Raw genomic sequence first — 23649 nt, 5'->3', positions numbered from 1 at the left:
AACCCAAGGGCAGAAGAGATAGCTCAGTTGTAAAACACTAGCCTAAATATGCCCAGGGCCCTGGCCTTGATCTCAGCACCTAAAACAAAACAAAACAAAACAAAACAAAACAAAACAAAACAAAAACTCTACACCGGGGCCAGCACTGGAGGCTTTAATGTTTTTGTCTAGTTATTTCTCTGAGGGTGTGGGGATGACAGCTTAAAATGGATTTTCAGCAATAATGGATTCCCTTTCTTGGTTCTTGGCATGGAGCTGCAACACAAAAGAGACAGTGTCACTAGGGCGTTAGGGTACAGGGACTCTCCCACTGCACCTGCGGGGGCAGCTGGCATTCTGTTCTGTGTCTACATATCACCAGAGGCCAAGGGCTCGCTCATGCTCACGCTCCTTCACGGAGCTGTCCTGTGCCCTAGGAATGTGACCGCCACTCTCTCAGGGGGCAGACGGTGGTGAAGCATGTCTGCTCCCCGAGGCCCTGCCCATTTTGAACCCAGGTTTCCGTCCTCGCCCTGGGGAGCTCACCCTCCATGGTCCCCAGACCTCCTCCGGCCCTGGCTTTGCTGGTGTAGCTCAGGACACCGGAATCTTGTTTGTAGCAGCCTTTGTGAGGTCACTGAGGTTGGGCCATCAACTAAGCTTGCCTGGGTCCCCTGCCCAGCCCCTCCCCCCATCCATTCCACTGTTTGACACCCCATCTGGCTATGTGAGTCCACCCCACATGCTAGTGCAGGCCCCTGTGCAAGGGCAGCAGGGGAACCTCACTCACTCTTCTTTGGCTCCCTGAAACGGAGGGGATGTGCTTGATGCCTGGACAAACTTCACTTCCCCTTGGATGGTAGCCTTCTTGAGCCCATTCTTGCTAATATCTAGGTAAGAGACATTCCTGGTCTCCTGAGTCCAAGAGTTGTGACTTGTGTCTTTGGGTGATTTATTTGGCTTCTCCGAGGATATCTGGGTGAGCTGGGTAGCCTGGGCAAACTCGATGGCCTGGACAGGCTGGCAAAGCTCTAGAGAGGTATTCTGAGACTTCTCAGAGGTAACTTTGATCATATTCTCTAGGTTGGGTGTCTCCACGTTGCTGGAGGAGGCCACAGCCAGGGAAGATGCAAAATTGATCAGATCTGCCAGGCCCATGGCTGCGGGCAGGCTGGTGCAAGACATGTGGGGGCTTGCTGGCCGGGGGGCGCTGTCTGTGAGGGCCTGGGGTATGGTCACAGACTTCTTTTCCCAGGAGCTTTTGTGTTTTTCTAAGGCGCGCTGTAGGCTGTGCTCTGAGGCCTGGATGAGCTTGTTTGACCAGAAAAGGTGCTTGGAGGTCTGCACACGGATGGAACGAAACTTGTCCGACACCTGCCCTTCCTCCCTTTTGCTTGAGTTTGTACTAAGGGTCCAGGTCCTGTTTGTGGGTGACCACTCTTTCCGATCTTTCTCATAGGACTTGAGGGGTTCGAGCCTGTAGTTCTGCTGCTCTAGGCTTTCAGTGACGCAGTCTCCTTTGGCCTTAGACGTAGGTGCAGAGGATACCACTGGCTCCATCTCCTCCAGCTGTGGTACCGGGCCTAGGTCTGGGTCTGGGTGCGCTTTGGGTAGGGGGTCCTGCTTTGGCAATTCTGCTTCCAGCTGAAAGGTTTCAGGTGAAAGTGAGACAACACGAGTTGGACACCCCTCCCTCCCCCGACCCCAGGCCTCTGTCCTGCTCCTGTGTGGCACCCTACCCATTCCTTGTCTCCTCGTGCTTCTTGGAGACCTGCCCGGGACAGGCAAGGCCATGCAGGCAGGCGTTGAAGGTGCGTATGTGGTCTGGTACTACAGTCCCAGAATGGCCAAACATAAAGACCCTGCCCTTTTGTCTGCTACCTCTGCGAAAGGTGTGACGCTCTCACCTCTGGTTCTTCCTCCTCTGCTTTTCCATGGGTGTGGTAGTAGTCATTCCTGAGGCAGAAGGCATCCAAATGGGTGACAGATTCATGGGAAGGATTGTCAGGGGAAGGATCTCTAGGGCCCTCCAAGCTTTGGCCTTGTACAGGGGACTGGCAAGAAGATCCCATCTGTAGCCCCCACTGTGCCTGTTCTATTAGGAACTCTGGAGTGTGTATTCTTTCGAACACACACACACACACACACACACACACACACACGCGCACACACACACACACACACACACACACACACACACACGGAGACCAGAGGTTGACCTTAGGTGTCTGCCTTAGTTATTTTCCACCTCACTTTTTAAAGACAGGATCTGTCTCTGAGTGTGGAGTTCGCCGATCTGCTAGAGTGGCTGGCCAGTGAGCCCCTGGGGTCTTCCTGCGTCCATCTCTCAGCTCTAGGGTTACAGTGTTAGCACAGTCAGGTTTTCACACGGGTTCTGGACATTTGATCTCAGGCCCTCGCGCTGTGCACTAGGAACTGTGCTCCTGAGCTGGTGGCATTCTTAAGATTCCCCGAGTTTCCGGAGGGCTTGTCAACCCGATCTTTCAACTCCATTTGGTTGGAGGAGGGACCTGGGAATCTTCATTCTTATTAAGGGCATCATGTCCAGAAAATGGCTCCCTGCCCAGGGAAGGTCCAGAGTAGGCCCATTGCTCACCTACCCACTGCCAGATATGAGATTCCACGGGAGAAATGCAGGGCCCCTTCACTCATTCCCTACTCCTAGTTAGTTGCTCCTGTCCCCTCTTCAGGCTCCCGTCATTCCCTACCTCAGACAGCTCTATCTGCCCCCAGCAAGGCCGCCAAGCCTCCATGAGCTCTCCCGTAGCCCTCAGCTAGGGTTGGCGGCTGAAGGCGGGCGGGGGGGGGGCATATGTGTGTGTGGGTGTATGTGTGTGGGGGTGTATGTGGGGGGGTAGGCAACCCCAGCCGTTTGTCTGGACACTGGCCCTGAGGAGATTTCTGAAAAGGAGCTAAAGAGGAGGAGATCCCAGTTGGGTGTCAGTGCACGGTGTTTGAGGGAGGGGCTGAGAGCCTAGGGCTTTTCGGGGTGGGGGAGGGCGGGGAGGGGGGAGGCCCCGTGCTGGCGGGAGCCGGTCCTCACGTTCTTTCCACGATGTCCACTGAACTCTTGCCACAGCAGGGGAATGCACTGACATCTGGCAGGGAGAAAAAAGGAAAGGACAGGGAGCGTCGGGGTGGGAGTAGTCCCTGGGCTGCTGCCACTGTCTTCTCCCCTCTTCCCCTCCCCTCCAGCCCACCCTCCATCATCCCTCCCGTCTTACCCCTCCCCTCTTCATCCCCTTGCCAGGGCTGCCAGTCCTGTCTACTACCCTTTGCTTGCCATCTTGGCCTCGTTCCCAACTCTTGGACCTATTGCCTCTTCCACAAGCGTGAATGCCCCCAGGACTGCGGACCTCATTGGCTCCACACGCAGCGCCAGAGGCTTTCCACAGCTGGCGGTTGCTAAGTCAAGGACTTGAATGCAGGCTTCAGAATTCCCTTCACCTTCAGCGCTGCCATCCTCCACAGGACCCATCCCACCCCTGAACAACTTCCCCACTCCAACTTCTTCACCCCTGCTGCCTCCTGAGCGCTTTCTCGTCGCCTACCACAGACCCAGGTCAAGGCCTGTGCTCTGGGCCTCACTTCTGCGTGGTGACCTTGAATCACTCCTTGAAGTCCTAGGAGGTGGAGTTTCTAGGGACATCCTGGAGCAAGGAGAAGGCCAGGAGGCTTTCCGTCCTCTCCTACAGAAACTGCCCTTCACCCACTAGAGGTGGGGCACCAGGCTGTCTCAGTCTCTGCTCCCCAGGGAGCATTGATGGTGAGGGATCACATTCTGCCTGCATGTGTTGCCTGCCTGCGCACCAGATCTCATTATAGATAGTTGTGAGCCACCCGTATGGTTGCTGGGAATTGAACTCAGGACCTTTGGAAGAAAAGCCAATGTTCTTAACCTCTGAGCCATCTCTCCAGTCCCTTAAAAGTGTTTGAGGCATCCTGGAGATTGAAGCTAGAGCCTTGCATGTCAGGCAAGCACTCCATCAACCCAGCTCTGTCCCTTGCCCAAGCATCATTTTTCTGTATACTCACGTAATCGCTGCTGTTTGGAAGTGACTGGGGTTGCAGGCAGGGAGTGCTGGAGACAGAGTCAGGCTCTTGCCCATGCTAAGCACTTGCTTTAGAAGGGAGCTACATGTCATCTGCCTTTGGTGTTTAAATGGATTGTTCTGTCATTTGCTTACCTGTGTCATTTCGATTTTTTTTTTTCAAGTCCCCTTTAGATTATGTATCTGTATGTGTCCACTAGATTTTCACAGCTGGCTTGTGATTTTTAGTTTCTTTAAGGCAGTGGTTCTCAACCTGTGGATCATGACCCCTTTTGGGGGTCGAATGACCTTTTCACAGGGGTCACCAGAGACCATTGGAAAACACAGGGATTTATATTACACTCACAACAGTAGCAAAATTACAGTTATGAAGTAGCAATGAAAAGAATTCTATGGTTGGGGTCGCTGCAACAAGAGGAGCTTGTATTAAAGGCTTGCAGCATTAGGAAGGCTAAGAACCGCTGCTTTGAGGCTTTGATTGTTTATCTTCAAATGGTAATAGGATAACTTACCAATCTGCTTAGAGTGAGGGAACCCTTAACAGTGTGTCGTCATTTGCTCCTTATGACCAGTTATTCAAAATGGAGCTTAGATAGAAGACAGGGCTGAGATATTGCTCACTGGTACAGAATCTGCCAAACATTTGGAAGTCTCCCCTGTTTAATCCAGAGAGAGAGAGAGAGAGAGAGAGAGAGAGAAAGAGAGAAGGGGGATATATGAATATTAATTCATAATGACTAACTAAGCAAGGAGAACAGCACACCGGAGAGCTCTTTTTGCTTCCAGAATGTGGAAGGCACAAGACTGGAGGAATAGTTATCTGATGGAATGGAGGCAGACGCCACGGAGAAAGATCAAAGGCCGCACATGATGCTGAGCCCATCTGTCCAGGCGAGTTCCATGGGCAGCTCAACGCTGCAAGGTATGAAGGGAGGGTTCAGGGGTTGAGGGTGCTCTTCCTGCCCTGGGTAAGGCATCCGAAGATGCTGACGTTCCCATGGTGCCCCTGGCTCCTGTCTTACCACCCTTCAGTAACACTGGCTAGGCAGCAAGACCTACAGTTGAAGGGATCCCAATGAGCTTCTGAAATGATTTCATTTCTGAATAGGGGCAACTGAGGGCCACCCGAGATTTGACAAAACTGTCAATATGCAGATGAGAATCGATTCCAGAACATCAAGGGTAACTTGAGAAACAGAAGAATACTACCTAAAAGAGAAGCCAGCCATTTTCAGTGATTCGAGGACAATACTAAAAATGTATCCTATCGAAAAACCCAAGATGCTATGAAAAAGAGTTATAGAAGAAAGCTTTCAGGCAAATAGCACTGGAAAACAAGAAAGAATGGACCCCAAACACCAAGCCATAGTGAGAGAAGAGAGTCCATAAGGAATCCTCTCTTCTTTTACATATGTGCACGGGTGTCCTTGCTCAGGGGTCTCCCGCTTGTCCTTTGAGGCAGGGTCTCTCACTGTCTAATCCGGCCAGCCGGGGGTCTCAGGGACCCTCCTGCCTGCCTTCTTGGCATTGAGAGTTCAGGCCCTACTGCCGTGCCTGTCGTTTTACATGGGTTCTGGGGGTTGAGCCCTTGTTTCTCCTGCTTGCAATGTCCTAACAGCTCTCTCCTCCACCCAAGACATCTACAGAATCTAGAAGGAACAAAAGCTGGAGAAGAAACAAGTAAGGATTTCCCTTAGATGGACGACGGGTGTCACCGGCTCGGAGAGGAGAGGCTCACCGAATGCCGGCAGATCCCGCTGCTGCAGTCATTGTTTACCTCAGGAGCAACTGATTCACAAATGCGTTTTATTCTCACTTTTATGCGCCCGTCTGTGTTTGCACGTGTATGGGTGTTTGCATATGTAGAAGCTGGAGGCTGATGGGAGGGATCCCGGTAACTTACTACGAGGAAGAAATAGTTTACAAACCCAGTAACTTACAAGAGCAAGAAACTCATTCTGGCAGCAGTCACTAATGATGGTTGGCTTTAAAATTCAGATTCCTTTTTAACCTAGAACTTTTTTTTTTTTTTTCTTTTAGTTTTTCCAGACAGGGTTTCTCTGTGTAGCTTTGGCTGTCCCAGAACTCGAGCTGTATAGACCAGGCTGGCCTTGAACCTCAGAGAGATCCGCCTGCTTCCGGAGTGCTCCAGATTAAAGGCTTGCACTACTACTGCCTGGCACTTTTTTCTTCTTTTTTTTTTTTTAAAGAAAAGTTAAACTGATAGGTCTGTGGCTGCTCTGAGACATCCTGGTGGGGAGCATTGATTTTTTTTTTTTTTCCATCGGCAAATAAACTCTTCAGTACCCTTGAGATGGGGGTATTTTTTTTTTTTTTTGCTTTGATAAAGCTGAGAGGGAAATGCTCTCAGTCATTGTATTCAGGGGCTGAGGAGAGAGGAGGACAAGACTCATCCCTGCACCACGGTGCTCTGGAGACCGTGACCACACGTTTTTCCTGGAAGAGACCTTAAATCTCACTATCTTTGAAACACCACGCACTGCGCCCTCTTGGCTTCCCAGTGTGATGACACCAGGCCTGAACAACCAAGCAAGGCCTTCTAGACCTCACTGCTCTTCCGGAAGCCCCCGGCCCACCCACCTGAGCACGTGGTCTTCCGCTGATACCACCCTAGACCCTCTGCGGGTGGTATCTGATCTTCAGAATAGCTCACGAGGTGGACTGGGCGACCGCCTTCGCCTTCGCAAAGACATTAAATTCCTAACTCCGCTCTGCCAGGCGTGCGCTCGTGCACCCTCGAGTGGAGGCCCGTTGCGCTCAGTTCATTAAGACCCCGGACCGATCCAGTCCCAGTTTTTGCCGAGCGCGGGCCTGCAGCAGTAACCAAACGCACCCCGAGGGGGTTCGCTGGGGTCAGCGTTCCTTTCCACTCCCCAGGCCAACTCTGGGTCACCGTTCATTTTCCCTTTCTCGGCCTACACCTCGCCACCTCTGGCTCCGCCCACCGCTCGCCCGCCGGCTCCTACCTGTCACCCCCATGCTGACGTAGGCTCTGTCCCAGAGGCGGGGAGCGGGCTGGTGGCTGCTGCCCCTCTGCCTCCAGTGCGCTCTTTGGCTAGCCGGGTGGAGGCACGCTGCAGGTGATGGGGCGCTGGCGCCTGTGATAATGCGGCTTCTGTGACGTTCCGGCCAGGGCTCTGGCAGACAGGAAACTTGAAGGTTCACGCTAAGGATGTGGGTGGGAGCAGCCGAGGCTTGGAGGTCCAGCAGCCAGAGTCCCCTGGATCCAGACCAGGGTGTGTTGGGGGGGGGAGCTGGCCACTCCGAAGCAGGCCAGGTATATGGACAGCAGCCCTCGGTAAGGACAGGCCCTGGCCACAAAGCCGCTGCATCATGTGAGAGTGTGTGTGTGTGTGTGTGTGTGTGTGTGTGCGCGCGCGCGCGAGTCCAAGATTCCTTCAATCGTAATCCAAGCTGTACAAACGTGCAGCACCCAGGGTGACCTTACAGTTTTTTACAATTACGTTTATTATCTGTGTGTGGACATTTGCATAGCATGCCCATGTGTGTGGAGGTCACAGGGAAGTGGTCATCGCCTTCCACCGCGTGACTCCTGGGATGGAATTAAGGTTGTCAGGTCTAGTGTTAGGCCCCTTTACCCAGAATTATTTCAGCTGGCTTCATCCCCCACCCCTTTCCCCTCAGCTGGACATAGTAGATAAACCCTTGTTTAAATTCCAGCAATGGGGAGGCAAAACAGGAGGATTTCTTCTGTGAGTTTGAGGCCAGCCTTGTCCACATACTGAGTTTCAGGACAGTCAGAGCTACATAGTTGAGACCCTGTCTCAAGGCCCCACCCCCCAATTATTTTTTTCTTTCGAGATGAAGTCCCATGTAGCCAAGGCCGGCCTCACATTCTTCATGTAGCTCAAGGCTGGATTGCAAGTGTGTGCAGCAGCAGTCAGCGCACCTCTGTCCTCTGCTCCATGATCGGGGAAGTCATCACTACCTCATGCCGGTGTTCAAACTGGCACCAGGTAGGTCCTCTGGCTGCCAGGCCTCAGGACAGGTGAGGATGGATGGCAGCTTTGCGTCATGCAAGCTGCTCCTGTTCTGGTCCTGCTGGGCTCCTTTGCGTCCTTTGCCTCCTCCTCTCAGCCCAAGACTGGCAAGGGATGCCCCGGCTGCTATAGGAGATGGGCAGCCGGCAGAGTGGAAGGTCTGAGTGGGATACGGTAGGACAGGCAACCCCACCTCAAGGGCTGAGTCCTTGAGTCCTTGCCCCCAACAATGGGGAGACTTGAAGGAACCCCCCCCCCAACAGTGGAGTACAGCAAGCAGTCAGGTGAAAGAGGAGACAGCACAGCCTGCACATACCCGGTATCGTTCCAAACTTTATTGCTTGCAGTGCTCAGCACACCCCAAATGCAGCACCGTGGCTGCAGTTCCTCACGAGGGCCAGGAGCAGCCTCCCCTTGCCAATAGCTGGGCAGAAGCTATCCTGGCTGGCTGGGGTGGGGGTGGGGGGATGCGTTTCTCCAGCGGAGGGGCTCTCTGTGCCCCTCCCCACAATGATTCACAGTTAACTTAATGCTACATGAGTCCTAAGCAGCTATTCCCAAATCCCACCAGGAGAAGCTCTGGCTAGGACAGTGCGGGTAGGGGTGCTCATCTTAACTCTGAAAGAAGCTTGAGGTGGGTCAAGCCTGCGGTGGATGATGGGTCAAGACAGTCCCTTCCCCATCCCCTGGCCTGCTTGTGTCCACGCAGAGCCAGTGCTCTGCTGGAAGGGAGCCAGGAAAGTGCTTTTGAGCTCGTCAGAGTGCAAAGTGCTGCTGGCTGTATCTTGCCACCACGAAGCTGGCAAGCTGGATTTTGACCGATTGCCCTGGAGGGTAAGTGGCTTTCTTTACCATCTGTGGCTTTCTTTAGCATCTATCATTCACGGACCGTTCCTATCAGGTGGGTCTCAGGTCATCCTTCATTTTCACAGATGAGGGATTAGAGTGCCAGCTAGCCAGAGGGTAGGCCTCAGTGAGGCCTCACTCTCTGAGGAGGAGCCATATCCAGCAGCCACAAACTTGAGGTCTGAGAATCACTTCTCAGCTCAACTTAGGACCTGGGCTGCAATAACCTGCAAGTGTGGTGCATTCCACCAAGGAGCTAGTGTCCTTCCTGCTCTCTCCATCTCACACTAGTCAATGGCCAGGGAGGCTAGACAACGGGGGGAGGGGGGCCTGGGCAGGCACACCTGCTGCCTTGCCCTCGTCTGAGCTGGACAGGAACCCTTAGACACTCTCCTGCCTTCCTAGGGGTACCTGCTCTTTGTGACGAAGGCTAGAAGCTGCTCCCCAATTGCTGGCAAGTGCTGACTGATCGTGTGGGTCTGGCTCCCTTGCTTGGAGCATCACCGACAGCGCTGGTGCTTTTCCCGGGGGATGAGACCCCTGTCTTCCTCCCCCCAGGGGCCAGCAGCACTCGGGAGGCAAGCCCTGGGCTTGGTGCTGAACCAGGGACTCCCTGAGCAGACTCAGCTGGCGTCAGGGCAGCTCCGCATACTGAGATTCAAAGGCAGCCTGCTGTGGCCAGAGAGGAGGTGGTGACGGTTGGATGGGGCTAGGGCCGGTTCTCCAGCTGGCCATGCTTGACCCTCCAGCTCCAGGCAAAGCTGCCATCGGGGGCCAGGGTGCACTGCAGGTCGATGCCCGAGTCTGGCACCTCCATGTCATAGCGAACAGGCTGTCCGTCTTTGGTCACCAAGCTGAAGGCGGGGGCTGGGATCTGTGAGTATAGCAAACCAGTGGTGGCATGGGGTGAGAAGCCAGCTAGGGTGTCAAGCTGATGGTCCCCAAACATGCTAGGAGACATCTTCTGTCAAACAGGCAGCAGGCAGGGAGCACTGCCTGTCCATTCTAGAGGACCTGGCGAGTCCTTCCTAGCCCAAGTGTGGGTCCAGAGCTCCTCAGCACCCCCTCCCTGTCCTGCCCTGAGAGCTGGAGGATGGCTAAGTCTTGGGCCACTCTTCCCCAGGGTGCCAGTTCTACTACTAATTTAAAAGTCTTCCTACTGAAGAACTCTGTCCCTAAGGGCCACCCACTTCCTTACCTGGCCGCTGATGCCAGTTGCAATGTCTCCCACCTTGACCCGATGGAATTCGCGGATGTGCAAGTGCTCGCCATTGAGAGACTGTATTTGGACCTTGACACCTACAAGGCAAAGGCTGACAATGAGGGCAGGGCAGTGGCTGGTTACCCAGAGAGCAGGGACCTGGCAAGGGCGACCTCTGTGATGTCACTCCGCCCTCACAGAGGGGAGTAAAGCAGCAGAGAGGAAATTTAGGTTAAGGAGCCCTCGTATGACACAGCTCCCTCTGGCCAGCCACACCTGGAACTTGGCCTGAATCGTGCTAATTTGGCTCCCAGGGCAAAGTAATATTCCACTCTGGATGTATAGCAAAAAATGCACTGAAGACAAAAGACACCCCCCCCCCCACACACACACACCACACTGAGCTGGCCCTGAACTCACACAGATCCACCTGCTACTCCCTACCTGAGTGCAGGTGTCCACAACCACACCTGGCTTTTTTTTTTTTTTTTTTTTTTTGAGACAGGGTTTCTTTGATCTTTCTGGGTGTTCTGAGATCTCTCTGCTTCTGCCTCCCAAGAGATGGCATTTAAGGCATGTGCCACCTACCACTGCCTGACTAGCTCCTTTTTTTTTTTTTTTTCAGTCAACTGAGGCAAATGTGGTAACATGTAGCCATTTTAAAGTCTAACTTTACAGACTAACTTCCTCTTTTGGTATAGCACTGTCAGGGCTCAGTGGTGGACCCCTGGGCCAGCATGTACAGAGGCTGTGGGTTCAATCCTCAGAACCACAACAAAAAGAGACGATGCATTAATATTCACTTTCCTTAACTGAACTCCTCTGTAAAGCTCTCGATTTTATGAGGGGTAGCAAGTGCTTCTGTCATTTCAAAGTTTATTTCGGAGTTCGGTTAATGCCCCGACTACTCCATGTTTCGTGTTAAAATGTGTAAACGGTATAATGAATTGTGTGTAATTTTAGTTTCCCAGAATCCACTTTAAAACCTCTAAGAAGAGGGATACAGGTGTCTCATCTATTCATAGAGACAAAAGACTTCCTTTCATTTTTATTTGTTTGTTTGAGGGTTTCTCTGTGTAGCCCTGGCTGGCCTGGAACTCACTCTGTAGACCAGGCTGTCCTCGAACTTCAAGATCTGTCCTCTGCCTCTCCACTGTTGGGATTAAAGGCATGTGCCACCCCTGCCTGGAATAAAAGACTTCCAGCCCCCGATTCTTCTCTGGGAGTGTCAAGGATGTCAGCCAGCCACCCTACCACTAAGAACCCTCTAAGCCCTGTGAGTCCCTCATGACATTAGGTCCAATCAAATATTTTTTAAGTAACAAGCCAATTCCAGAAAATTCAAGATCTAACAGAGACTACTGTTTTTTTTTTAAGTGAGAGAGAAAACTCTAAAGATGTAACAGGCAAGTTAGGCTCCCCATCTTGACTCAGTAAACATTTTACTTAAATAATGCCACCCCAACCCTATACGATGTCATTTCTGATGCATTTTGAGCACTTGTTCCTTTGAGTCATAGCATCCCAATTTTAGTCCAGACAGGAAGCAAGCTCATCAGGCTTCCACTCTCTTCAACATTCTTAAATTAGACTGCAGGCAACTTAAGAGTGTCTCTGAGCTCAAGTGACCACTGGCAAGGCCTTGGGGCCTGACAGTGAGTCACACTGGGCTGAGGGGGGCTGGTACCTAGTAAAATCCTAACATAACTACAGCCGAGCTTGAAAACAGGCATTTAGATGCCTCCTCATCTTCCCACTTCAGATCCCAGGAATGCCAAAAACCTTGTTGCTGAATTTTTTTTTTTTTTAGATTTATTTATTATGTACACAGTGTTCTGCCTGCATGTACACTTGCATGTCAGAAGAGGGCACCAGATCTCATTATAGAAGGTTGTGAGCCACCATGTGGTTGTTGGGAATTGAACTCTGGACCTCTGGAAGAGCAGCCAGTGCTCTTAACTTCTGAGCCATCTCCAGCCCCCATTGCTGATTTCGAGTGGCCATTTTCCTCCCCACATTGCTTGCCTTCTGTGACTCTACCGGTAGCCAATGGTTCAGCACTCTTCACCTGGAAAGCCTTGTGGGTGGATCAGGCTTTCACTCTAAACCCAACTTTTCAGGCAAGGCTGTGAGGTTCTGAGTGGTGGGCACGTTCCTCCCTTAGCCCTCTGTGATGGGGATTCTCTCCACCCCTCCCTGTCCTGGGCAGGGGTGGGCTGGAGGAGGGACTAAGAAGATCTTACCGTTGAAGTAGCTTGGGGTATCTGTGGGCCGCCCCCGGGCCAGCACCATGCCACAGCTGGAGCTTCTGGCCTCTGCCTGGCTGCTCCACGAGTGCACGCCAGAACTCAGGGTGTCACGTGAGCTCTGAGAGGCCTTGGACGGGTTCTGAACAGGAGAGAAGGCACAGGCTCAGGCCTGTGCTCAGGAAACCCTCTGGCCTTGGTTCCCTTTGGGACAAAAGGACCTGGGCCTCTCCTAGGGTCAGGACCTGCCTGTCCTAGGCAAAACGGGGAAGGTGCTTTTCTATGGGGACCAAAGCTAACTCCCCCCTTCCTCCCCACTCTTCCTACTACCTACCTGGAGCTTTTCCTGACTCCTAGGAGTGTTGAACGCATACTGTCTCTGTCTGGGGAGAAAGGACTCCTCCAAGAAAGGAGGGGTGACCTCTATCTAAATGCTCACACAGGGCCCATGGCCAGGCGGTTCAGCAACTCACCTTTTCACTGTCATCTGACAGTGAGAGGCTGTCGATGCTGAGGCATGAGAGAATCTGTTCCTGTTCCTCCAGAGAAAACGGCTGGGACAGGCTGTTGAGAAACAGTTCTGCAGGGGCAGGGGGAGAGAGGAGGACAGTGTGAAGGGCTGGAGGAGTTGGCAGGTTCCCAGGGTTCCTCCTGCACAGCCTGCAGGAGCTGGCCTACCAGAAACGTGTGGGAAGGTGAGGGTGGCAAAAACAAAACCTCTGTGTATGTGTGTGTGTGTGTGTGTGTGTGTGTGTGTGTGTGTGTGGAGGGAGGAGTATAGCCACAGCCAAGTGCCCTACCTATCTCCAGCTGTTGCAGCTCCAACTCTGGAAAGGTTGCCCTCCGGTCTGGGAAGCTGGGGCCCTTGGCAGGGGCTGGGTCCAGGGAGGACAGAGGCAAGGGTTCCCATGTGCCAGACTCCTCCTTGCTCAGGTTCAAGGCCGTCGCTCTGTTCTGTTCGGGTGGCTCTGGCGGTAGAGGAGGCTGAGGCTCAGGGGCTCCGGCTGTGTCGGCCTTGGCTGGCGGGTTCTCTCTCGGTGGGGTGTGTAGGGTCTGGTGGCAGGTGGCATGGTCTGGGGGTGGAGGCCTTGGTTCTTTATATTCTCCTTTCCAAGGGCTTTTCAGACCTCCCACTGTAAGAGAGAAGGCACCCCAGGTGAGGGGACATGTGCAGGCACGCGGACACCAGCCCAGGCAAGAATGGCCCTGTCAATTAAAAAGACATTAAATGATGTGTGTATGTATGTGTTGGTTATGTGCGTGCAGGGCCCACAAGGCCAGAAGACAGGGCATCAGATGCCCTGGAGCTGCACTCACAGGTGGTTCTGAGCCACTGGACGTGGGTGCTGGGAACCGAACCCAGGTCTTCTGGAAGAGCAGTGTGTGCACTTAACTGCTCGGCCATCTTTTCAGTCCTACCTTTTACTCCCTTAGCTACTGCTGGTCTCCTTCCCACTTGAATTACATTCTATTATGCTCCATACTTGACTTTCTCTCTCTCCCTCTTCTCACAGGGCCTTGCTATGTAATCCAGGCTGGCACTCTATCTCAAACTCCTCCTGTCTTTGTCTCTTAAGTGCTAAGATCACAGACTTGCAGCAGCTATATGCTTCAACCCATGTGTTAACTTTAACTGCCTTCTTGTAAAAGAAAGATATATATTATATATAATTATTATACACACAGACACATATATATATATATTATATGTTATACATACACACACACACATATGTATCTACAACTGGCTATGTAGACCAGGCTGGCCTTGAACTTACAGAGACCTCTGCCTCTCAGGTGCTAATAAAAAGGTGTGTGCCACCACATTCAGTCCCTCTCTGTTTTACTTACTTTTTTTTAGACAGTGTCTCATTCTCTATCTCCTATCTTTGGCCCCAAAGTCCAACAATCCTCGCTGCCTCCGCCTCCTCTGTGCTGGGATTCCGGGCATGAGTCACCACCCCAACTTAAAACGAGGGCTGCTTTCATTATTGATTCTTAACTTGTAATAGAGCGCTTACGCTCCTGCCGTCTCTTAGGGGTTCTTCTCTTTCTTTTCCTTTAGCACTGACTGTCTACAGCTTTCAGATCGGTTCCTGGTACTCTGTGAACACTGAGTGGCTGTAAGTGCTGGGAGCCGTCCCACCCTCAATCGCCTGCTTTTCCACTCTCCCTTGAGGGACTCTTAAGCACTCTCAACTTTCTCTAGCCAACAGGGCACCAGGAGTGGAGGGCGTGGGTGCGTCCAATCGCAGCCAGGTACCCTGCAGCACAGCTGCAGCCTCGTCTATGCCCTCCCAGTGCCCCGAAGTCCTGCTGCCAGGCCCACCAGCGCTTGGTGCCACCAACTTTCTGGTTCTTTACAGTTGAGTGGCTACTGGGCGTGCGTGGCTCTAATTTACAGAGTCACCTTTTCATGTCATAGCCCCTCCTCCTCCGTGTCCCAAGCCTGGCATCTGCCTCAGCACACGGACTCGCGCCTCAAACTTCCCAGCACTGAGGTAGATGGGAGACTGAGGCTGTTTCTCTCATTTTTGACCATCTCCTGTTCCGACTGTCCCTCTGCCCGGGGCTCTCTGCTGGCCAAGGCAAACAAGGCTTACCTTGCTGTAATGCCTGGCCCACCTTCCCTCGAAGCTCCACGGCAGATGCTCGGTGAACAGGCTCTTTCTGCAGCCCCTCCTTGATGGCCTGGGCTGTGAGGGGTGCGCAGGAAGGTGGAATTTCCCTCACAGGCGGAGGCTCGCTGGCAATCTAGAGGCCAAAAGGCAACATGCGGGACCTGTCTCCTCTTTATTCCCTCCACACAGTTATTCTCTCACACAGGTATTCTCTCTACCATCCCCTCCCACACACTAGCTTAGGGATGTACCACAGGAAGGGAGAGGGCTGGGTCACAGCCAGTGGACAGAGTCTTCCTAGAAAATGGAAACATGGCTCCATGCAGCATAGGACAGAGCTTGGCAATGGGATGCCATGTTCCCAGGCTTAGTCTAAAGGAGGCAGGTGGAGGTAGCCCAGGGCACAGGCAAGAGAGACCTCCCGTTACATCTGTCATAGAAGAACAACCCTCACAAGCCTGTGGCCTGGGCCCATGGCCCTGCTGGCCCCTCCCACAGCTGCTTTGGGGCCCTCACTGACCTTGAGACAGAGCGGGCCTCGGAAGTACTGAGTCCAGGGGTGGCAACCATTCAGCATATGCAGCATCATGCAACAGCTGCTCCAGATGTCCACCTTGGCATCACAGGGCTTCCCCATCACCACTTCCGGGGCCATGTGGGTCTCTGTGCCAGGAATGTAGTCCCCTGAGGGAGCAGGGCCAGGGAGAGACTCATTACCTATGAGTTCAGTGCCCACTCTACTTGATTCCTGGCTCACTCCAGGTGAAGTACTTTAAATGAAAAGCAATTATATTGTGCGGATGTGTGCGCACACATGTGCGCCATGACATGCCTGTGGAGGTCATTTGGCGTTGGTTCTCTCCTTCCACCTTCCTCTATCAGGAAACTTATAAGCACAAAGCATCTTATTATTAAACAGGTAAACGACAGCCAGCATATGTAATTGATTAAGTGAATGTCAACCTTTTTTCCTTCCAATCTTAGGGACTGCATCCTGGCCTTATGCATGTTAGGGGAGCACCTTACCACTGAGCCCATCCCCCTTTCCACTCTTTATTTTGAGACAGGGTCTCACTAACTGTCAAAGCCGGCCTTGAACTTCCAATTCTCCTGCCTCAGTCTCCCAAGTGGTTGGGATTACAGGCTTGGCTAACAATGTTTTATTATTATTACCTCCCCCCAACCCCTGAGAGAATGTTTCTCTGTGTAGACCCTGGCTATCCTGGAACTTGCTCTGTAGACCAGGCCGGCCTCAAACTCACAGAGATCCACTTGTCTCCGCCTCCTGAGTTATGGGATTAACTGACATTCACGCCTGACCTGACAGTGTTTGTACACTGGTGCTTTGAACTTTACGTTTTTGCTCAGAATCCTTTAAAAAAATAGTAGAAAGGATATGATTTTTGTGAAGGACCATCAAAAGACTGAGTAGCGCCTCGTTAGGACGTTGTGCCCCCAGGTCACCCACACCGCACATCACCCTACCCATTCTGGACACGGGCTGAGCGAGCGTCCTTATCCAAAACAGGATGGCCGAAGTATTCTGCTTTTCATTTTTCTAATTCTAGGAATACTTCCAATCTACAGTGGGCAGGCAGCCTTAGAGATGGGACCCAAGCCTGTGTGTGAGGTTTGTGTGACACAGGCGTGAGTCTGATGGGCACCCCAAAAGCTGTGGCTTCAGGGTGATTTTGGGTAGGGAGGGGATGCTTAGACTTCTAATAGATCAGTTTCCCTTTCGCCAAACAGAACCATTTGTAGGCTGGAGAGAAGGTTCAGCAAAGAGCAATGGCTGCTCTTCCAGAGGACCCCGTTCAGTTCTGAGCACCACATGGGGTGCCTCACAACTGCCTGTAACTCCAGCTCCCAGGGACCCCACGCCCTCTTCTGGCTTCCAAAGACACCTGCATACACATTTGCATATCATACATTAAAAATAAAACAAGAAAAAATAGAACCTTTTTTTTGAATGAATCATTTTATGTAGAATACTCTTAAGTGATACACTGAACTATTCATAATAGCCAAGACACGGAACCAGCCTACATACTTATCGATAGATAAATGGACAAAGAACATGTGATACATATACACAGTAGGGTTTCACAGAGCCAGAAAGAAGGAATTATATCATTGGCAGGAAAATGGATGGAACTAGAGAGCGACATGTGAAGCAAAATAAAGCAGATGCAGGAAGACAAGAATCATATATTTACATGTTTTCATATATGCAGATTCTACATATGTACATATATGTATTATAATACATATGAACTATATATTATATACACACATATATATGTTGAGCTACATGAGATCCTGTCTCATGTATGTATACATTATATATGATATATATATATATATATAAAATCGGTTTATATATATATATTTATATATATCATGGGTTTATAGGTGTAGGTGTTCTGGGATTACAGGTATGTGCTATCATACCCAATTTATAGGATGCTGGAAAGCCAAGATGTCCTGCATGGTAGGTAAGCACTCTACGTTATCTTTCCAGCCTTAAATATAAATAAGTGTGTTTGTGATATGAAAACAGAAGGAACAGTTGAGCTGGGCGTGATGGCACATGCCCTTAATCCCAGCACACGTGGGAGGGAGAGGCAGGAGGATCTCTGAGTTTGAAGCCAACCTGGTTGAAACCTGGCTTGTTTCAAAAACAAACAAAAATGGTGGCTGGGGGGGAACAACACTAATGAAAGGGGAGGAAAATCCCAGAGGGAGGGAAGAGTGGGGAACATGGAGGGCAATGGGGGAAACAGACAAAATGTGACGTTTTCTCTCACATATGGGATCTATATGTATTTTTTTTATAATTTCTTTAATTTCATTTTATGTGCATTAGTATGAAGATGTCAGATCTCTTAGAATTGGCGGTACAGACAGTTGTGAGCTGCCATGTGGGTGCTGGGAATTGAACCCGGGTCCTTTGGAAGAGCAGACAGTGTTCTTAACCACTGAGCCATCTCTCCAGCCCCTGGGGTCTATATTTAACCACACATATATACACATATATAAGTGAAGGAAGGGAGAGGGACTGGAGAGATGGCTCAGCAGTTAAAAGGTTCCAAATGACCCAAGTTCAATTCCCAGCACTCATATGGCAGCTCACAACTGTCTGTAATTCTAGTTCCAACGGATCTGATGCCCTCTCTGACCTCCAAGCACACATCAAGCACACATGTCGCGCACAGACACACATGCAGGCAAAATATTCATGTATGTAACAAAAAAAGAAGGCAGGAGGGGAGCTCAGGGCAGGCAGGGAACTCGTGAGAGGAGGACAGAATCGATAGTGAAAGACTGGAGGTGCAAATAAGAGCAAGGTAAAATCACACACACACACACACACATACACACAAATATACACACATGCACACGTGAAAATGACATAATCATTTAATACACAAGATGAAGAAATCAAAGCATAGACAGGAGGATTGTGTGTTTGTGGCTAGCCTGGACCACACAGTAAAACCATGCCTTAAAAAAAAAAAAAAAGACACAACAAACCATATACAAAACAAAACAAGCAAACAAAAAAAGACGGCTGTATAGCCATGGCTGTCCTGGATCTTGTTCTGTAGACCAGGCTGGCCTCAAACTCACAGAGATCTGCTCACCTGGATGGGTGTCACACACCTTTAAATCCCAGCACTCAGGAGGCAGAGGCAGTCGGATCTCTGTGAATTTGAGGCCAGCCTGGTCTACATATCAAGTTCTGGGTCAGCCAGGACTACAAGGCCTGGACCTTCTGCAGGACCTTTGCCCTTTTGGCCCTTGATGGCTTCTGGTAATTGTGATCATGAGGTGCAGAACGGGGCCTTACCTGTGAGCAAGGCTTTTCCTAGGCCGTCAGGTTGCAGGCACAAGGCATGGCCAAAGTCGCAGAGGGCAGCTCGGCTTCCATCACTGGACAGGAGCACATTGTCAGCTGCAGGCAGCACCCAGAAAAAGGGGGAAAGGGGAGTAGGTGAGCTAATCCAGGCCCCAGCCCACCCTGGCCTGGCCTGACCTGGCCTCTCATCAGGCAACTTTCTTGGCCAGTCCTGCCAGAAAATGGCAGCTGCTGCTTCTCATTAGTCTTGTTAGTCATGGAAGATGTGTGGGGGTGAGGGTGGGGGAGGGGTGCGGCTGGTTGTCAGCTGAGGCTAGGAGCTGGAGTGGGGTGTCCTGCTGCGTCACTGCCACTCTCCCAGAGCGGTCTCTTTGCTGCCCCACCCTTTCCCAGAGGCAGGAGTTTAGCCTCCAGTTTTCTGTGAACACCAACCCAGGACACTACAGTGCTAGACCAGCGGCCTGGAAAACATCATTCCCCACCCACTAGACACAGCCCTGTCAGCTGATTCAGGCCTCTGCCCTCCAGACAAGCACGCAGGCCCACAACCGGGAGGAAATCAGGTGGAAAGGCATGAGGAAGAGCCCGTTGTGATTGGGACCACGGTGACACGGTGACTAGGATCTTACCTTTGACATCACCATGCAGAATCCTTCGGATGTGGAGGTACTCCAGCCCCTCCAGGGCCTGGCCCAGGTAGTACAGGGCTCGGTCTTCTGGCAGACAGCCCTTCTGTTTTATGAGCTGGCCCAGAGAGCCACCTAGGTAAAGAACAGCCAGTCTTTGTGTGGGACTTTCCCAGGCCTCCACGCAAGCCAAGGGCGAGAGCGAAGGGCAGGTGATATGGGAGAGAAGGGGTAAGAGGCACAATGTGGACTGACTAGAGGCCAAGATCCGAGTGTGGGTTAACTCTTGGCCTCGAATTCTGAGAGAGAAAACAGACAAACAAACAGAAAGGACCTGTCCCCTTACCCTCTAGAAGCTCCATGAAGATGTTGACCCAAGGGCCTTCTCTCACGGCTCCGTAGAGAGGGACGATTCTGGGTGAGGTGAGCCCAGCACAGGCCATCAGTTCTTCTGCCCGAAACACCTCAAGCCGTACCTGAAAGACCCAGAGACCCCGAGTCAGGATGAGGGGGCAGGCTGGGGCTGCAGCTCGACGGGGGGAATTGGATGAGGTGGTGCACACCTTTAATCTCTGCATTCGGGAGTCTGAGTTTGAGGCCAGCCTGGTCTACAGAGAGAGTTCCAGGACAGCCAGAGCTACACAGAGAAACAAACGGTCACATTAGGATGGCTGAGAATCACTTTGCTGGATCCTTAGCGTTCCTTGTAGCAACTTTCTCTTTAAAAATTTACTTAATTGTATGCGTATGTTGAGTGCATGTAGATGTTCTGCGTGCATGAGGAGCACAGAAGAGGACTCCAGATCCCCTGGAACTGGAGTTACAGGTTGCAAGCGGCCATGTGGATGCTGAGGACTAAACTCAGGTCTTCTGGAAGAGCAGCCAGTGCTGCTGATCTCTCCAGTGCCCTGTGTAGCAATTTTATTATAACCACCTGGCTTTGTTTCTCGTATGCATGTACAGTAAGCGCATGTTTGTGACGGCTGAAGTCCGGTGTCTACCTCTGTGGTTCTCTACTGGGGCAGGGTCTCTGCTGAACCCAGAGCTCGTGCCTACTGGCTAGTCTAACCAGCAGCCTGCCTGGGGAACTCCTGTCTCCAAGTTCCGGGATGGAGACAGGTGGCTACCCTGCTCGCCTGCCTTTTATATGGGGTCTGGGGAATCTGAACTCAAGTCCTCACAATGCACTTCAGCCACTGGACTATCTCCCCAGCCCCAGTTATTTCCCAAAGAACTAGGTCCATGCAGACAGGCCCGTATTTATATCACCGTTTACTCTGTAGCGATTTCCCCAGCATCTGGGTACACAGAAGGCTTCTGGGGAGGGGTTGGCCAGTGCCCCTCCTTATGTGATCTGGAAGTCTGGGGTCTCCCTTTCCTCTCTGGGATCCTGCAGCTTGACATGGCAGGAAGCAGTATGGATACAAGCAGCTTGTGCTTAGAATCTGGTTAGGCCATTTACAGAAAGGCTGTTAGCCTCTATCAACCATGTTTCTACGTGAATGGTGGGGACATGGCTCCAGGGTGGTATGAGGATTCAGAGAGATGGGGTCTCGCTCCATGCTTGGTCACTAGGACACTTGGCCAGAGCTGGCTTCCCACTTCCTCCTGCCAACTCAAAGAGAACTTACTAAACATGTCCCGTATGGCTCCTCTGGAGTGGCACCGCCAGGGGGCGACAGCGGGAACAGACTAGTCTGACCCAGCTTTTGTTTCCAGACTTGCTGACTGGACAGACAGGAGCTCAGCCATGTGGGGTTTTGGGGCTTTTGCCTATCAGTGGACAATGTCTCTTCTGGTTACTTAACGAATATCAAGATTGGCTAGTCAGCCCACATGAACTTTGACTTTTTATTGGTGTTTCTTCTGAAAGGCTGATGACCTTGACTGAAACTCACTCACCTACAAGACTTCCACTTACAATGCCTCTCCTCTAATCCCGCTCCCAAAATGTGAGGTGAAGCATCCGAGGGGGCTCCCCAGGGAACCCAGAAGAGTTCCACAGGACTCTGCATCGAAGGAAGCAGGACTGCTCAGCGCCTGTGGGCCTACCCTTGTTTGAGACAGCTCCAGCCCTACACTGACTACACTCCTGGTGTGAAACCTTCACAAAGTGAGCGCTTTTGTGTTTGTTATGACATATACTACTTTAGAGGATAGTGGAATATAGAAAAGGAAATGAAGATGGAACTTTCCAGTCTGATTTTGATTTTTTTGTTTTTGTTTTTTGAGACAGGGTTTCTCTGTGTAGCTTTGGCTGTCCTGGACTCACTTTGTAAACCAGGCTGGCCTCAAAACTCACAAAGATCCTCCTGCCTCTCCTCCCAAGTGCTGGGATTACGGGCATGTGTCACTGTACCCAGCTTAATTTTTATGTTTGTGAAGCAAGAAGACCTACTGTCCCAAAAGTAAGTTGGATCAAAGCTGGTGTGGGCGTGATGGCTCACAAGCGTGAGGCCAGTCTCAGCTATGTAGTTAAGGTTTAGGCTAGCTTGGGTTACTATGTCTCAACAAACCAAAACCAAGACAAAACAAAGCATAACAAACAAACAAACAAACAAACAAAACAAAACATCTATTTTTCGATGAATGATATGTTCTAGGATATCCCTAACCGTCTAAGAAATGCAGGCACACCAAATAAACATCCGTAAGTGGCACATGTCACATGGCACGCACCTCCAAGGATGGGACTGAAGAGGCCTGGGTACCACAAAGACCTGACTGAGATGCTAAGGACCTCGGAGAAGCGGGCCCGTGAGAGCCCTTAACTCTAGACTGTTGGTTCTCAACCTTCCCGGGGCTGCGGCTCTTTAATACAGCTCCTCGCATGGTGCCCTCCAACCATAACTACTGCTTCGTAGCTGTAATTTTGCTACAATTATTAATCATAAATATCTGACATGCAGATATTAGGTGACCCCCATGAAAAGGTCGCTTAACCCCCAGAGGGGTTGTGACCCACTGGTTGAGAACCGTGGTTTTGAAGAGTCTCAGCATTGCTGAATGATTTCCAACACAGACCAAGGCTGGTAGGATGGGGAAATCTCCAAAACAAACAAACAAACAAACAAACAAACAAACAAACAAACAAACAAACAAAACCAGGTGATTTTGCAGTCTGGTGAACCTGAGAAGCAAGGTCAAAGGACCATCCTATGGAGTCGGATGGCGAAGGCTCTCCAGCCCCAGTCAGACCCCATCTGAACCAGCCCTCCACTCCCAGCGTCAGTGCTCTCATGCCCAACGAGTGTGCTGGGCTGTGAGTGGGAACTAACATTTACGAACCACTAACAGACGGCTGGCACCACTTGGCATGAAGTCTATTAAGGGTGGGCGATCATTCCCATCTCAGTGATGGGCAAGCTGAGGCCGGCACAAAGAACTCACCCATAGTCACTGACGACAGGGTACCACAGCCAGGGTTTTGGTTGGGGAGGCCTGACCCTGCAGCTGCCAGCTGCTGTGCTCCTGGGAGAATTGTCCAGGCTCAGCCTTGACTCCTGGCCATATTCACGCATGTTCAGAAGCAGCATTTCCAGGGAGACATGCAGACAGCCCCGATGCACTGCCCACCACAGAAGCCCCCTCCCTCCACAGCGGTGCCAGGGCGCTTGAGCCTGGTGAGGATGTTTCCCTCCCTGAAACTCCTTGTTTTCTTTAGCGAACTCATCTGTTTCTCAGTAAGCAGGGGCTACAAGCGACTCCGTAAGTTCTGGAGCTTGCAGGAATGTAGATGATGGGAAAGCGTGGGGTGGGACACAAAGATGCCTCAGAAAGCAGGGTCCCCCATCTCCTCATCCAGACTGACTCTCTTAAGTTTCATGGAGCTCATGGCTGGTGCTGTTTCACCAGCACAGCACGGAAAAGCCTGTTGAAAATGCTAGCTCTGGGAGGAGATGGCTCAGCAGGTGAAAACACCAGCAGAGCGAGCCTGATGATCTGAATTTAATCTATGAAACCCACGTACAAAGCCAGTGTGGCGATGCACATCTGTAATCGCAGCATGTCTACAGGGTGAGGAGAGACCTGGCCAGAAGCTCAGGGCACTGCGAATACAGCTCACTGGAACGCACTTGCCTAGCAAGTGTGAGGCATGTGAGAGTGCGAGCACGCGCGCGCACACACGCACACACACACACACACACACACACACACACACACACACACACACAC

At 51.5% G+C, this 23649-nt stretch overlaps 2 protein-coding genes across 2 annotated transcripts in view; both read right to left on the bottom strand.

The window, feature by feature from the left end:
* Positions 1–167: 167 nt before the first annotated feature.
* Spata32 (spermatogenesis associated 32) lies at positions 168–7215 on the bottom strand. Its single transcript, XM_055609124.1, has 5 exons — positions 7040–7215; positions 3044–3098; positions 1887–1935; positions 770–1623; positions 168–255 (listed from the first exon to the last, which is right to left on the bottom strand). Exons 1-5 carry the CDS (start codon positions 7050–7052, stop codon positions 168–170), a joined length of 1059 nt encoding a protein of 352 aa, XP_055465099.1. The 5' UTR covers positions 7053–7215.
* Positions 7216–8387: 1172 nt separating this feature from the next.
* The window catches only part of Map3k14 (mitogen-activated protein kinase kinase kinase 14), a 23267-nt gene continuing 8005 nt past the window's right edge, over positions 8388–23649 (bottom strand). Inside the window, exons 6-15 of the mRNA XM_055609125.1 lie at positions 19820–19949; positions 19477–19608; positions 18839–18943; positions 15509–15672; positions 14971–15121; positions 13168–13500; positions 12841–12947; positions 12365–12509; positions 10119–10219; positions 8388–9794 (exon numbers count right to left, since the gene is read on the bottom strand). Of these exons, the coding sequence (XP_055465100.1) occupies positions 9630–9794; positions 10119–10219; positions 12365–12509; positions 12841–12947; positions 13168–13500; positions 14971–15121; positions 15509–15672; positions 18839–18943; positions 19477–19608; positions 19820–19949 (1533 nt within the window). The 3' untranslated portion in view covers positions 8388–9629. The remainder of the gene's footprint in view (positions 9795–10118; positions 10220–12364; positions 12510–12840; positions 12948–13167; positions 13501–14970; positions 15122–15508; positions 15673–18838; positions 18944–19476; positions 19609–19819; positions 19950–23649) is intronic.

This window comes from Psammomys obesus, unplaced genomic scaffold, assembly GCF_907164565.1.
Source record: "Psammomys obesus unplaced genomic scaffold, mPsaObe1.curated_primary_1811, whole genome shotgun sequence".
In the NCBI taxonomy this organism is placed as follows: domain Eukaryota; kingdom Metazoa; phylum Chordata; class Mammalia; order Rodentia; family Muridae; genus Psammomys; species Psammomys obesus.
Note: the sequence above shows the minus strand (reverse complement) of the source record. Positions and strands in the feature narration are given on the sequence as shown.